At 30.7% G+C, this 18,265-nt stretch overlaps 1 protein-coding gene across 1 annotated transcript; it reads right to left on the reverse strand.

The window, feature by feature from the left end:
- Nucleotides 1-522: 522 nt before the first annotated feature.
- On the reverse strand, nt 523-12,680 carry LOC143256381 (uncharacterized). Its single transcript, XM_076513556.1, has 3 exons — nt 12,233-12,680; nt 5,132-6,489; nt 523-4,654 (listed from the first exon to the last, which is right to left on the reverse strand). The coding sequence occupies exons 2-3, from the start codon at nt 6,479-6,481 to the stop codon at nt 4,514-4,516; spliced, it is 1,491 nt and encodes a 496-aa protein (XP_076369671.1). The 5' UTR covers nt 6,482-6,489; nt 12,233-12,680; the 3' UTR covers nt 523-4,513.
- Nucleotides 12,681-18,265: the final 5,585 nt, after the last annotated feature.

Below are 18,265 nucleotides of genomic sequence, written 5' to 3' on the forward strand. Positions count from 1 at the left end.
CACTGTTTAAGTCGTTAAGCCTAAAAATACACAAGTGGAGGGGAACGAAAAGTCGTGACTTATAACACAAGTCGTGACTGAGAGCTTCAGATGATACGTTAATGGTAGCTTCATATTACAGGTCGTGATTCATAGCTTCAGTTTACAGGTCATTACTCACGATTGTAATAATTGCAAAAACAAATTTGTTGAATGTAACTCCGGGATAATTATAGAATCAAACGTTTTGAATGTGACTAGAAGATAATTATAGACACAAACTTATTGAATGTAGTTACATAATAATTATAAATACAAATTGTTTGAGTGTAGCTATATAACAATAACATTGTTTAGTATGAAACAAGGTCCTTGAAAGTAACTTCGTGATTTTGGTGTAACAGTGTAATAAATATAGAAACAAGGTCCTTGAAAGTAACTTCGTGATTTTGGTGTAACAGTGTAATAAATATAGAAACAAGGTCCTTGAAAGTAGCTTCGTGATTTTGGTGTAACAGTGTAATAAATATAGAAACAAGGTAATGATTGGAAGAAATTTATTTTCTGTAAATATACTCTACGATTATACATTTAAATTTCATAATAACTACATTTCACCACCGCACGTCGCTATCAAACACTTCCTATCGTCGTCTTGAATATAATTCGTGTCTAAATTCTTTAGACACTTTGGAGGCACTTTGATTTCTATTTATTTTTCTCAGTAAAAATAATGTTTTTTTTTCAATATATTGTTGAAATATGGAACACTTTAACCATATAATATTCCTATAAGTATGGTAACAACAACGTGTCTTAATATTAATAATAATAAACTAATAATTATTTCAATATAATTAGGCATATCCTTTTTGTATGTTGTTAATATCTAGATAACAAAACGTACGATAAGTAACAAAGGTATGAATAAAAAATACAAAGAAAAGAACAACAAAAGATATCAGATACGCACGATGGTGGTAAGTATGAATTTCAAACGTTATGAGTAGTTATATCAGTTTCATTGTATATAATGGAGCATAGGAAATATTCAACAAACAATTCCGTTACTGTTGAGCAGTATAATAGTTATACTTTAAGGTTCATTTATCGAGTTACTAGGAACTGAAGGGAATCAACTTTAAGCAGATAAGTTTCAATCAAACTTAGAACAATCTAAGCAGAAAAAAAAAATATATATATATAGCTACCATTTATTTTCAATAACGTCTCATTAAGTCTGACATAACTATCAATGTCACTTGTCTGATCTAATTACAATGTTACACTAAGCCTGGTCTAATTCAACAGCGTCACGTTAGGCCTGATCTAATTACAATGTTACACTAGGCCTGGTCTAATTCAACAGTGTCACGTTAGGCTTACTATAATTTAAGAATGTAATGTTATGCCAGATATATTTCAACAGCGTTCTATTAGTTCTAGTCTAATTCAAAAGCGTCACGTTTACCGACTATAATTTAACAGTGCAATGTTAGGCCTGATAAAATTCCACAGCGTCACACAGTCTAGTCTAAATTAATAGCATCATGTTAGGCTTTGCCTAATTCAAAAATTTCATCTTACGCCTCATCGAATACAATAATTTCACGTCAGATATAGTCTAAAGTTATATTTTTATAATCCATTTACATGAATAAGAAGAAAATATTGAGTAATTTCAATCTGCCATTCAATACCTTTTGTTGATTATATTTATGTAATAAACATATGGTAGCTGAAAACAGCATTTAATAATATAATACGATCCTGTAAGTTATTTCTATGGGCCTACTTCTACAGAAAATTAAACAGTTTATTATTTAGACACAATCAGTTTCAGACTGTCTTTATACTATAAGAATGTTAGTAATGTAGTGGAAATCAATGGTTTCATAACCACATTGTTCCTTAAAGCGAGACCTTGAAATGTATAGAGAATGTTATATAGTAACGAATAAATAAAATAACTATTCATAATACACACATATATAAATAGATAGATACAACAACTTGTAATCGATCTCATGGTTTGTAACTAGTCATGAAAGCTTTAAGATTTATAATATAGGTACTGAAAGCTCAATAGAACAAACTAAGAAACAGATGTCTTCACATCTAAAGATTTTGATGCCACAAAACAAAGCGAACTGTAAAAGAAGAGATAATTTGCAGAATACCTTCTCTTGACTAGATGTTTGTTCAGTTCCAACGTGACTAGGGTTCACAGGTCAAACGCAGGCACTCTTGTAAAATATTGCTTCAGGAAATAGGAAGGTCAACAAAAACAAAAGTGTTTTAAATCTATAGACTTGTGTATTATATAATACGAATTTTAAACCAGGACAGTTTCTATAACACAATATTCCAACATTATTAGTAATAAGTATTCACATACATTAATGCTATTAAATGCTTTCGTAATACAAATTACCATTAAACGATATCTTGTAAATTAGATGTGGATAATAGTTATAAGAAAAAAAAACAAAAAACATTTTTATAAGAACTTTTATAATTGCATATGTTCTTCTTATAGCAAAGTCACATCTGGCTATTTGTTGTGACCATCGATAAAAATCGAACCGCTGATTTTAGCGTTGCAAATCCGTATATCTACGGCTGCACCAGCGAGAGACACCATTTTAAACGCTTTTAATTACTCATTTTTGTTTATTGATGTTTGTAGTCAAATGCTTTAGCTGCCATCTAGTGTCCACGTGATAAAGCGTCACTTTTACACTTCATTGTGACCAACATCTCTTTCTCATATGAATTTTTGGTTTCTGCTAACAAGCTGAAGTCGATACACAATTCTTAGTAAACCTACAAATGAACATAAATTTGTTTTCTATAAAACATTGATGCTAGTTCTAGCTGCTACCAGAGGAAGATATTCGGTAACGTACCAGTGAGCCAATCAAACGAGGTTTTGTGATCAATGGTTTCAATACGTTTTGTTATTCAAATACCAAAGACATTAACAAAATCCCAGTTTTTCTTTCAGTAGAACTGTCGTTTATATGTTAGACATACAACTGTTCCATTCATTCTTACACGGCCTTGATGACAAGCATATACACTATTTTCATCATAAACACATTAACCTAATTACATAACGTTTGGAAAAGTACGTAGTGTATGTTTGACATTCTCATGGAACACATTTGTTGCGTGGGAGTGACGAAAGTACGATGCCTTACATTTTTCAAGATATTTATTGAGTATTTGTCGTGATGGTATGGGAGTTATAAGGGTGAAACATCTGCTATTGTTATGAAATATATTTATTGAGTATTTGTCGTGATAGTATGGGAGTTATAAGGGTGAAACACCTGCTATTGTTATGAAAACTATTTATTGAGTATTTGTCGTGATGGTATGGGAGTTATAAGGGTGAAACACCTGCTATTGTTATGAAATATATTTATTGAGTATTTGTCGTGATAGTATGGGAGTTATAAGGGTGAAACACCTGCTATTGTTATGAAAAATATTTATTGAGTATTTGTCGTGATGGTATGGGAGTTATAAGGGTGAAACACCTGCTATTGTTATGAAATATATTTATTGAGTATTTGTCGTGATAGTATGGGAGTTATAAGGGTAAAACGCCTGCTATTGTTATGACACATATTGAGAAATTGTCGTGATTGTTAGATGTTTCAAATACTTGTGAAACATACTCGGAGAGCAGAAATCATGAAGGTAGAATACATCACATCTTCACGGAGCACACTTATGAAGGTGTGTGGTGTAACTTTCAATTTCTTACGAAACACCTGCACATGACTGTCTGATGGTCACATTGTTATGGCAGGTGTTATGAGTATTTGATCCTTCACATTGATGTACATTATGTATGATATATACTTCATGCAGCGTAAGGTTCTGAAACCTGATGTTTCACAAGTTTCCGCAGTAGGAGACATGACTAATGGTGTTGTACATTATTACAGAACAAATTTCCACAGTAGGAGACATGACTAACGGTGTTTCACATTGTTAGAGAACAAGTTTCCACAGTAGGAGACATAACTAACGGTGTTTCACATTGTTCAGAACAAGTTTCCACAGTAGGAGACATGATTAACGGTGTTTCACATTGTTACAGAATAAGTTTCTACAGTAGAAGACGTGACTAACGGTGTTTCACATTGTTACAGAACAAGTTTCCACAGTAGGAGACATAACTAACGGTGTTTCACATTGTTAGAGAACAAGTTTCCACAGTAGGAGACATAACTAACGGTGTTTCACATTGTTCAGAACAAGTTTCCACAGTAGGAGACATGACTAACGGTGTTTCACATTGTTACAGAACAAGTTTCCACAGTAGAAGACATAACTAATGGTGTTTCACATTGTTACAGAACAAGTTTCCACAGTAGGAGACATAACTAACGGTGTTTCACATTGTTACAGAACAAGTTTCCACAGTAGGAGACATAACTAATGGTGTTTCACATTGTTACAGAACAAGTTTCCACAGTAGAAGACGTGATTAACCGAAGTGGAAATGTCGTCCACGTGTTCACATTGTCACACAGCAAAGTCCGCGAGCAGATGCAAAATGGGTCGGACCAATGTTTGGTTGAACAGATGGCGAAGACCCAAACAATGAATATCCCTTCTTGGCTTGGCTGCCTTGGACCCGTCTTTCGCTCTTCTGAATCTTATAAAATAATTCATTTAAATTCAATAAAATGTGTAAAATCAATGAATATGTAAGGAAGCTTTAACTGATTTACCAATACAGATGTCAATAAATGACAAGCTAGAAATAATTTATGAATAAAGATGGAACATATTAAAATATGAAAACATGTAATAATGTGAAATATGAAGTACAACAAATCAAGTTACTGTCACAATTGGAATGTCAACAAGTTTTATATTTATAATATATTATTATTAGATTAGATTATTATATCTATTTGATTTTAATAAAGGAAAGAGGAACATTAACTAAATATTTATTATGTAATTATATCTATTTTATGTTACGTTCTCCAAGGTTCTACAAGATGTTATTAGAAGTTTATTCGCTCTAACTTTGATGATGTAACAGATTACGTTTACCATGATGTACACTTACCATTGTTTATACGTCTTCATCACGAACACACTAAATAATTAGAATATGTCTTACCTCCTCTCCTAACACTCCAGTTCTGCCTTGTGGCTGTGTCGTTTTCACTTCACACTTTATAGAACTTGGTGTCTGAACTTGTTCCTTACTGTCGTGAGGATCTGATTCTTTAACAAAGCTTTGGTTAACTGCTCCTTCAGCCGAGGAGAACACGTGCACCTCTGGTAGTACGTCCTCTACCTGATGACCAAGCGGGACTGGTTTCAGCTCCTCGTCGTAAGGTAAAACCTCTTTGGTTCTGAGCAGTTCAACAGCTAGAGTAAGTTTATTGACGTAAATGTGCTTCTGAGCAGCTGTTTGGCTTTCATAGCGGTGGGGTATCAGTTCTACATCTTCTGACCCTGCCTCGCTCACTGTGTCCATTTCATGAACTATTATTTCTGACCTTAGTCTTGAAAATTCGTCCATCTCTTCTAAAGCTTGACCTTGTCGTTGGTTCGTCATGAGAGAATCTTCCTGAAGATGTACCTCATTTTCTATTGAAACACTTGACGAGGAAGGTGAGGCTAGTTTGTCTTTATTTGAGTATACAGAAAACTCTTCTGGGAAGGATTCCAGATGTTGTACTTCATCATCTGGATGGTCCGTAAAACTTTCGTCAAAAGCAAGTTTATAAATTGAAGAATTCTGATGTAATGTTAGCTGTTTTACTTTACTTAATTCTAACTCATTTTCTTGTATTAGTGAGTCTGAATAAATCATTGGAGGCATTTCGTTATCTTGTGCAGTAACCAGCTGGCTTGTTTCGCCGCGAATGAGTTTTGTTGTCAGCGGAGATACATAATGATAACTCGAACCAGGACTTGTTTCTTTTATAACTTGGTAGTCTTTAAGCACGGACATTCCATTCATAGAACCGTTGCTTTGAATACAGTTTTCAAACAACTTAGTTTTAGAGAAACTACGGTCTCCCCGATAATCGTAATGGTTGTTCTCTTCTAAGAAAGGACGTGTCTTTAAATTCTTGGTTTGAGGCTCCTTTCTTTGTGAATGGCATCTTACTGAAATAGGGTGTTTTAAACTAATGTTGCCTTCTAGGCCTTGTTCATATGCTATGTTGACTTGGTCTAAAGACGTATCACTGTATCCAGTCTTTATATTTAGGTCATCATCGTCATTATTTCCGGTCATTGCAGGAAGAGAGACCTTATCTATGTGAAACCCTTCCTTCTCTTGGTTGCAGAATAAGCTTACTGTATGTTTGCTATCTGTTAAGATTTTGCCATGAACTGAAACAGGTGCCAATGAAACGTTGCTGCCGTTGAAATGTTCATAAATTATTTCGTCTGAAACGGCGGGTGTGAAGTCAAGGGGGAGAGAAACTCCTTGCAAAAGTTCACTTTGGTCCATTCTTGTTCCTTGTATTAAAAACATGAATAAAACAACAACTAACCAATTTTCTGCTGCTATCAATACTAGCATTTACAGAAGATATTCATCCAAATTGTACATTATTTATATACAAGAAACAAGTACTAACAAAACAGTAGTTTACAATACAATACCACAAGAAACAGATGCTAACAAAACAGTAGCATACAATAGAATAACACAAGAAACAGATGCTAACAAAACAGTAGCATACAATAGAATAACACAAGAAACAGATACTAACAAAACAGTAGCATACAATACAATAATACAAGAAACAGATACTAACAAAACAGTAGCATACAATACAATAATACAAGAAACAGATGCTAACAAAACAGTAGCATACAATACAATAATACAAGAAACAGATGCTCACAAAATAGTAGCATACAATACAATAATACAAGAAACAGATGCTAACAAAACAGTAGCATACAATACAATAACACAAAAAACAGATGCTAACAAAACAGTAGCATACAATACAATAACACAAAAAACAGATGCTAACAAAACAGTAGCATACAATACAATAACACAAAAAACAGATGCTAACAAAACAGTAGCATACAATAACACAAGAAACAGATACTAACAAAACAGTACCATACAATACAATAAGAAAAGAAACAGATGCTAACAAAACAGTAGCATACAATACAATAACACAAGAAACAGATACTAACAAAACAGTAGCATACAATACAATCACACAAAAAACAGATGCTAACAAAACAGTAGCATACAATACAATAACACAAAAAACAGATGCTAACAAAACAGTAGCATACAATACAATAACACAAAAAACAGATGCTAACAAAACAGCATACAATACAATAACACAAAAAAACAATAACACAAGAAACATACTGAAACATACTGACAAAACAGTAGCATACAATACAATGATACAAGAAACAGATGCTAACAAAACAGTAGCATACAATAACACAAGAAACAGATACTAACAAAACAGTAGCATACAATACAATCACACAAAAAACAGATGCTAACAAAACAGTAGCATACAATACAATAACACAAAAAACAGATGCTAACAAAACAGTAGCATACAATACAATAACACAAAAAACAGATGCTAACAAAACAGTAGCATACAATACAATAACACAAAAAACAGATGCTAACAAAACAGTAGCATACAATACAATAACACAAAAAACAGATGCTAACAAAACAGTAGCATACAATACAATAACACAAGAAACAGATGCTAACAAAACAGTAGCATACAATAACACAAGAAACAGATTCTAACAAAACAGTAGCATACAATACAATAACACAAAAAACAGATGCTAACAAAACAGTAGCATACAATACAATAACACAAGAAACAGATGCTAACAAAACAGTAGCATACAATAACACAAGAAACAGATTCTAACAAAACAGTAGCATACAATACAATAATACAAGAAACAGATGCTAACAAAACAGTAGCATACAATACAATAACACAAGAAACAGATGCTAACAAAACAGTAGCATACAATACAATAATACAAGAAACAGATGCTCACAAAACAGTAGCATACAATAGAATAACACAAGAAACAGATGCTAACAAAACAGTAGCATACAATAAAATAACACAAGAAACAGATGTAACAAAACAGTAGCATACAATACAATAACACAAGAAACAGATGCTAACAAAACAGTAGCATACAATACAATAATACAAGAAACAGATGCTAACAAAACAGTAGCATACAATCCAATAACACAAGAAACAGATGCTAACAAAACAGTAGAATACAATCCAATAACACAAGAAACAGATGCTAACAAAACAGCAGCATACAATCCAATAACACAAGAAACAGATGCTAACAAAACAGTAGCATACAATACAATAACACAAAAAACAGATGCTAACAAAACAGTAGCATACAATACAATAACACAAGAAACGGATGCTAACAAAACAGTGGCGTACAATACAATAATACAAGAAACAGATGCTAACAAAACAGTAGCATACAATACAATAACACAAGAAACAGATGCTAACAAAACAGTAGCATACAATACAATAACACAAGAAACAGATACTAACAAAACAGTAGCATACAATAGAATAACACAAGAAACAGATGTAACAAAACAGTAGCATACAATACAATAACACAAGAAACAGATGCTAACAAAACAGTAGCATACAATACAATAATACAAAAAACAGATGCTAGCAAAACAGTAGCATACAATACAATGATACAAGAAACAGATACTAACAAAACAGTTGCATACAATACAATAATACAAGAAACAGATGCTAACAAAACAGTAGCATACAATACAATAACACAAGAAACAGATTCTAACAAAACAGTAGCATACAATACAATAACACAAGAAACAGATGCTAACAAAACAGTAGCATACAATACAATAACACAAGAAACAGATGCTAACAAAACAGTAGCATACAATACAATAATACAAGAAACAGATACTAACAAAACGGTAGCATACAATACAATAATACAAGAAACAGATGCTCACAAAACAGTAGCATACAATACAATAACACAAGAAACAGATGCTAACAAAACAGTAGCATACAATAGAATAACACAAGAAACAGATGCTAACAAAACAGTAGCATACAATACAATAACACAAGAAACAGATGCTAACAAAACAGTAGCATACAATACAATAACACAAGAAACAGATGCTAACAAAACAGTAGCATACAATACAATAACACAAGAAACAGATGCTAGCAAAACAGTAGCATACAATACAATAACGCAAGAAACAGATGCTAACAAACAGTAGCATACAATCCAATAACGCAAGAAACAGATGCTAACAAAACAGTAGCATACAATACAATAACGCAAGAAACAGATGCTAACAAACAGTAGCATACAATCCAATAACGCAAGAAACAGATGCTAACAAAACAGTAGCATACAATACAATAACACAAGAAACAGATGCTAACAAAACAGTAGCATACAATACAATAACACAAGAAACAGATCCTAGCAAAACAGTAGCATACAATACAATAATACAAGAAACATGCTAACAAAACAGTAGCATACAATACAATATCACAAGAAACAGATGCTAGCAAAACAGTAGCATACAATAGAATAATAAAAGAAACAGATGCTAACAAAACAGTAGCATACAATACAATAACACAAGAAACAGATGCTAACAAAACAGTAGCGTACAATACAATAATACAAGAAACAGATACTAACAAAACAGTAGCATACAACACAATACAAGAAACAGATACTTACAAAACAGTAACGTACAATGCAATAACACAAGAAACAGATGCTAACAAAACAGTAGCATACAATACAATAATACAAGAAACATATGGTAAGAAAGACGGAGACAGAAAATGAAAACATGTAAAATTATGTAACTTCTAAAGAGATATGTATTAAAACACACCAGATTAGCAATTATCTTTCAAAGAGAAATAACAAGTGAGTTTCGTCAGAAACACGTTTAAACTAAAATGATTTGTGTTCATATTACTTTTTTGTATTCGTGACAGAGACAATAACATATAAAGGATGTTAAAAAGGCCCCCTGTTACGTCGCGTACTGTTAGATGATTTTAAAATAGACACACTACGAAATACTGCATGTGCTGTGTGTCTAGTGATCTATTTAGGTATAATAAATGACCTTTCAGTTTCAATAAATCATTCTCCAGAAATAACTAAATTTCTTTGAGACGAATAAAATGTATTGACAATAACAACGACCTGACCCCAACATAGCCAGGTAATTAAACCCTTGACTCATAACCTGAAGGTCGCGGATTCGAGTTCTCGTTACACCAAACATGTCGCCCTTTCAGCCGTGGGGGCGTTATAAAGTTACGTTCAATCCCACTATTCGTTGGTAAAAGAGTAGCCAGCCCAAGAATTGGTGGTGGGTGGTGATGACTAGCTGCCTTCTCTCCAATGTTACACTGCCAAATTAGGAACGGCTAGCGCAGATAGCTCTAGTGTAGTTTTGTATGAAATTTAAACACAAACAGATAACAACATGTCAGTCTTTATAATTCATAGACAGTTGAAAAGTTTTACCGTATTAAGATTATAATAAGACAGCTTGTTTAATGTACTGTTATATTATATACCGTATTAATATTATAGTAAGACATTTACTGTCCTAATGTCCTGTTATATTAAGTATCACATTAGTATTGTAATAAAGCATCTAACTTGTTTAATGTACTCTTATAGTATGTACTGTTTTAACATTATAATAAAACAATTAGCTTGTTTAATATACTTTTATATTATGTACCATATTAATATCATAAAACATCATCCTTGTTTAATATCATTTTATATCATGTACCGTATGTATAATAACAACTAGCTTGTTTAATGTTCTCTTATATTATGTACTGTATTGAGATTATAATAAGGTATTTAGCTTGTTTAATATCCTATAGATGTCTAACCTTACCTACCGTATTAAGATAATAATTTTTTCTTATTTCTGGTCAAACTGTAAAAACTACTGTAGCCTAAAACATTATATATTTTGTTCTGTGCTAGCATCACGAAATTGATTTTAAAATGTTTAAAACTCTAATTTTCACTTTTAGTTGACATTAAGGTGTATCTCTTAAAATTCTGTCCAATTTTATATATTATATTAAATTCTATTCACAAAATCTATATATATTCCTGCTAATATGAATTAATCTGTTTCTAAGTTTCTTTAAAATATTTAAAAACTAGATCGTTTAAACCTAAACTGTTGAATGAACAACCAGACTTATTTGTAAACGTACCCTAAAGTACTATAAATAATTGAAGTCATATCAGAGAGTGATTCAACAATAACGACGTCCTAAGTTTTTGTTTCTCGCGAAACATTCATCAACCATCAACACAAGTCTTTCGCCGTTGTCATGGTTAACTCTCTATACGATCAATTCAGTTTATTCGCCATTATATCCTTTGATTCAGTCACTAATATTGACTAATTTTGTATGGTTTACTAGTTGTAGAAAATTATCAAACAAGACAACACGTGATATCTGTTCATTACAAGTCTATTGTAATATTTCATCTCTTTAAATTGGTATTAAAATTAAGCCTGATTCTGCATATATCCTGATTTTGGAGAACTAGGCCTAACGTTTCGTATGGCAATATTATAATTTGGTCAATATACTCGAGTCAGTTCGGAAGTAATGTACAAGATACACTATACAATGTTCGAGAAACTTGTACAGTTAAAATACTCTGAGTATCTCAATATAAAGTCTGCACACTGATTATTAATACATATAAATGCCATAAGATGCCACTTTGTCATTTCAAGCAAACCACAGGTAAAATACGATTGTAATTTTACAGGTGATGTATGTCATTGTTGCAATATTGTTTTCAGATTACGCTAAAGATGGTAAAATAATATTATTATACTACGTATTGTATATCGTTAGTACAATATTTATTTTACACTACATATTTTGTATTATTAGTACAATATTTATTTCATACTATCTTTTGTGTATCGTTAGTACAAATATACTTATATACAACTCATTGTATATTATTCATATAACAATACTTTGTTACAACACATTTTATATCATTCATATAATAATACTTTGGTAACTTAACATGATTTTTCATACAGTCAAATATGGGTTTGATAACAATTATAGGATTACATTAAGTTTAACCTTACCTTTATCAGACGCATGTAATTAATAGAATGTTCAAACATTTATTAATCAGTAGAAACCTAGTGAAATATTCTTCATGTGAAGTATGGTTAAAAAAAGACGTCATTTCTGGGCTGAGCTCCGACCTACGCCCAGAGTATCGTTTGGAGAAGGTTTATCGTACGTGCACTACTTCTAGGCTGGCTGTTAAGTGTCAGCTAGACGTCACGTGCTATGACCCAGAGATGCTGAAACCACTGAAGACACACCAGTAGTCCGGATGTGTAGCACATGTACATTTATTACTGCTAATCTTACTCATTCAGTGACTAGTGAAGTGTGGGAGACTTGCTGGCACCATCGTGTTTACAGTCAGCTAAGACGTCAGGATAATTCTGAAAACTGAAGTACTTGTTGTTTCCAAAATCTAAACATGATCACTTATCATTACCAACTTTAGTAAACCCATAACTCAGTTGGTGTTTTATTATTGTAATAATCGGTTGTCTATGGAAATAGATGTAATCTAACTAACTTTCATAAATATATCTTGAATATTAAATAACTTCCAAACATAAAACCACATGAGGATATCATATAACTTCCAAAGAGATGAACACATGAAACATAAGGACTTCCAGGTACTGTATATTCAATAGTTCATATATTATATATTTACATACATACAGGTCCATGTATTTAATATACACAGCTTCGTGTAATCTAAAGACACCAGTCAATATAGTAGATACTTAAATACATACCAGTTGATATATTATATACTTGACTTCACCATATAGAATGATTTACTCAACGAAACCTGACCGATGATGTACAGTGGTTTACACACCAGAAGAGAGAGAGTTGTTCATGTAACACTTACTTGAACCTGTAACAGCAAGAGTTCGGAATAATTTACTAATAACGTGAGATGAGACAAAACTAGTTCATGTACACCAGTTAATATGTTAAACATTGAAACAGATTTACTGTTATACATTTATATTAATATTAATCTATGTGTGTTTCAGTTTTATGCATATAACGTATACTGTTAAATGTGTATTGAACAATTCCCCACTGTTTTCTACATTTGTAGAAGATTCTTGAGAGCAATAATCAACAATACATGTTTTACGACAGCACTGGCATATCTCTGAATATTGTTGAGCCAACTGAGCATTCTAGAACATGTCAAGAGACAGTAAAATAATATTATTGGTCAGCTGCAGTCAGTATACTCTAAGCCTCAGAAGCTATAATTGAGATAAACGCTTATTAATCGTAAACTATAGATTTTGTACCAGAAACGTTTATAGGTTTGGAACATTACATATTTCAGTGAAGTAACTTCGGACTTTAGTATTTCTACGAGGACATCAGACATTGTTGTCAGGAAAAAAACGTGTGAAGAATACAGCTAGCTAGTATTCCCGTCAAGTGAAGTGTATCTCTGTATTAACGTAAAATTAATTTGCACCTCGTGAACCGTTGATAAAATATTCAGTTCTAAACCGGATGTAAGACTCAGTATTGTTTGGAAGTGTGTAAAAGTTTTGAAAATAAATCATTATTTGTAATAACTATTATTACAAAGTACATAACAGTATATTTGTTATATTTAAGCCAGATATAAGACTCAATATTGTTTGTAAGTTTGTAAAGCTTTTGAAAATAAATAATTTTTTGTAATATCCATTATTATAAAGTGTATTGTTGTTTGTATATTAAAATACATTTGTGTTAAGAAAGAAAACAGTGTTTATTAATCAAGTGTATTGTTGTTTGTATATTAACTGTGTTTATTAATCATGTGTATTGTTGTTTGTATATTAACTGTGTTTATTAATCAAGTGTATTGTTGTTTGTATATTAACTGTGTTTATTAATCATGTGTATTGTTGTTTGTATATTAACTGTGTTTATTAATCATGTGTATTATTGTTTGTATACTAACTGTGTTTATTAATCATGTGTATTGTTGTTTGTATATTAACTGTGTTTATTAATCATGTGTATTGTTATTTGTATATTACTGTGTTTATTAATCAAGTGTATTGTTGTTTGTATATTAACTGTGTTTATTAATCATGTGTATTGTTGTTTGTATACTAACTGTGTTTATTAATCATGTGTATTGTTGTTTGTATATTAACTGTGTTTATTAATCAAGTGTATTGTTGTTTGTATATTAACTGTGTTTATTAATCATGTGTATTGTTGTTTGTATATTAACTGTGTTTATTAATCATGTGTATTGTTGTTTGTATATTAACTGTGTTTATTAATCATGTGTATTGTTGTTTGTATATTAACTGTGTTTATTAATCATGCTGACAAATATTATAAATTTTATACATATTGACATTCAGGTAATTTCCAATTAAAATTAAAATTTCCTGCTATTTGAAATTGTAATACATAAGTCGGAGAATCGTCCGGGATAAATTATAATACGTAACAACATTAACATACACACCACATTATGTACACTATGTGCATCAGTTAACATTAACATACACACCACATTATGTACACTATGTGCATCAGTTAACATGTTAAACATTAACATACACACCACATTATGTACACTATGTGCATCAGTTAACATTAACATACGCACCACATTATGTACACTATGTGCATCAGTTAACATGTTAAACATTAACATACACCAATTCATATACTATATATTTCTGTACACAGCAGCTCATATAGCCTAAACTCACCAGTTAATATATTACAAAATTACATACAGAGGTTTCATTCACTCTATACATACATATCAATTCATGTACATACATCTATATACATTTGTAATGTATTATATATTTATATACACATTACTTTATGTATTCTATACGCAGCAGTGGATGAAATACACATAAGCAACACAATTGGTATATTACACCTTTATATAAGTAGCATGCACCTTACACATGCCAGTTAATATATTATATATAAACGAAAGTACCTGGTTTGTTAGGTTGATATTTTCTAGATGACTATGTCAGTGTGTGTTTTCAGCCCATTTTAACATAAAAGTATAACTCACATCAGGAGTGACCAAACTTGCTTAACGTAAGAGCCACATACAATAAACTTCAGATGTTTGAGAACATGAACAAATATTACACACACGTTTTAATTGTTACATGCACGTAATAATATGTATTCATGTATGTAGTTTTTAAACTGTTAATTTGTATCAGTTTTAATAACCACACAGTACATATATATATATATATATACCAAATGTTTTCAGAATCCTGGCTGATTACTGTTTTAACTATATTGAGAGTATTTAATACGGTAATAAACTACGGAAACATCTGAGAAAAATATGCAAATTTACATTTCATTAACATTAAATGAGACAGCCAAAAATAGAAATGAAAGTGGTAAAAACAGATATTTTTAATCATACTTATTTGTCTTAGTAAATATCTGTTCAAATCATGGAGGAAAATATGTAAAACATTAAAATTAGAGTTATTTTAATCAAATACCACCTTACATAATTTTAGTCTTGTCATAATATTTTTCTGACACAAACAGACATTGGTATAATTATCAGGCTATTTACTGCTTGTAGAGGTCTTGTGAGTTTCCATCTTGGTTGCGAGTGGACATTATACAGTTATAACGCATATTGTAAAGGGTTTTGACATTATAGAGTTATAACACATATTGTAAAGGGTTTTGACATTATACAGTTATAACACATATTGTAAAGGGTTTTGACTTTATACAGTTATAACACATATTGTAAAGAATTTTGACATTATACAGTTATAACACATATTGTAAAGGGTTTTGACATTATAGAGTTATAAAACATATTGTAAAGGATTTTGACATTATACAGTTATAACACATATTGTAAAGGGTTTTGACATTATAGAGTTATAACACATATTGTAAAGGATTTTGACATTATGCAGTTATAACACATATTGTAAAGAGTTTTGACATTATACAGTTATAACACATATTGTAAAGGGTTTTGACATTATAGAGTTATAACACATATTGTAAAGGATTTTGACATTATACAGTTATAACACATATTGTAAAGGGTTTTGACATTATAGAGTTATAACACATATTGTAAAGGATTTTGACATTATACAGTAATAACACATATTGTAAAGGGTTTTGACATTATACAGTTATAACACATATTGTAAAGGATGTGGACATTATACAGTTATAACACATATTGTAAAGGGTTTTGACATTATAGAGTTAAAACACATATTGTAAAGGGTTTTGACATTATAGAGTTATAACACATATTGTAAAGGGTTTTGACATTATACAGTTATAACACATATTGTAAAGGGTTTTGACATTATACAGTTATAACACATATTGTAAAGGGTTTTGACATTATAAAGTTATAATACATATTGTAAAGGGTTTTGACATTATACAGTTATAACACATATAGTAAAGGGTTTTGACATTATACAGTTATAACACATATTGTAAAGGATTTTGACATTATACAGTTATAACACATATTGTAAAGGATTTTGACATTATACAGTTATAACACATATTGTAAAGGGTTTTGACATTATAGAGTTATAACACATATTGTAAAGGATTTTGACATTATACAGTTATAACACATATTGTAAAGGGTTTTGACATTATAGAGTTATAACACATATTGTAAAGGGTTTTGACATTATACAGTTATAACACATATTGTAAAGGATGTGGACATTATACAGTTATAACACATATTGTAAAGGGTTTTGACATTATAGAGTTAAAACACATATTGTAAAGGGTTTTGACATTATACAGTTATAACACATATTGTAAAGGGTTTTGACATTATAGAGTTATAACACATATTGTAAAGGGTTTTGACATTATACAGTTATAACACATATTGTAAAGGATGTGGACATTATACAGTTATAACACATATTGTAAAGAGTTTTGACATTATACAGTTATAACACATATTGTAAAGGATGTGGACATTATACAGTTATAACACATATTGTAAAGGGTTTTGACATTATACAGTTATAACACATATTGTAAAGGGTTTTGACATTATACAGTTATAACACATATTGTAAAGGGTTTTGACATTATAAAGTTATAATACATATTGTAAAGGGTTTTGACATTATACAGTTATAACACATATAGTAAAGGGTTTTGACATTATACAGTTATAACACATATTGTAAAGGATTTTGACATTATACAGTTATAACACATATTGTAAAGGATTTTGACATTATACAGTTATAACACATATTGTAAAGGGTTTTGACATTATAGAGTTATAACACATATTGTAAAGGATTTTGACATTATACAGTTATAACACATATTGTAAAGGGTTTTGACATTATAGAGTTATAACACATATTGTAAAGGGTTTTGACATTATACAGTTATAACACATATTGTAAAGGATGTGGACATTATACAGTTATAACACATATTGTAAAGGGTTTTGACATTATAGAGTTAAAACACATATTGTAAAGGGTTTTGACATTATACAGTTATAACACATATTGTAAAGGGTTTTGACATTATAGAGTTATAACACATATTGTAAAGGGTTTTGACATTATACAGTTATAACACATATTGTAAAGGATTTTGACATTATACAGTTATAACACATATTGTAAAGGATGTGGACATTATACAGTTATAACACATATTGTAAAGGGTTTTGACATTATAGAGTTATAACACATATTGTAAAGGGTTTTGACATTATACAGTTATAACACATATTGTAAAGGGTTTTGACATTATAGAGTTATAACACATATTGTAAAGGGTTTTGACATTATACAGTTATAACACATATTGTAAAGGGTTTTGACTTTATACAGTTATAACACATATTGTAAAGAATTTTGACATTATACAGTTATAACACATATTGTAAAGGGTTTTGACATTATAGAGTTATAAAACATATTGTAAAGGATTTTGACATTATACAGTTATAACACATATTGTAAAGGGTTTTGACATTATAGAGTTATAACACATATTGTAAAGGA

Source organism: Tachypleus tridentatus, chromosome 7 (assembly GCF_004210375.1).
Source record: "Tachypleus tridentatus isolate NWPU-2018 chromosome 7, ASM421037v1, whole genome shotgun sequence".
Taxonomy (NCBI): domain Eukaryota; kingdom Metazoa; phylum Arthropoda; class Merostomata; order Xiphosura; family Limulidae; genus Tachypleus; species Tachypleus tridentatus.

Coding starts and splice junctions, on each gene's coding strand:
- LOC143256381 (XM_076513556.1), bottom strand. CDS start 6,481: ATGGACCAAAGTGAACTTTTGCAAGGAGTTTCTCTCCCCCTTGACTTC. Junction 4,655..5,131: donor CTGGAGTGTTAGGAGAGGAG/GTAAGACATATT, acceptor TTATTTTATAAG/ATTCAGAAGAGCGAAAGACG.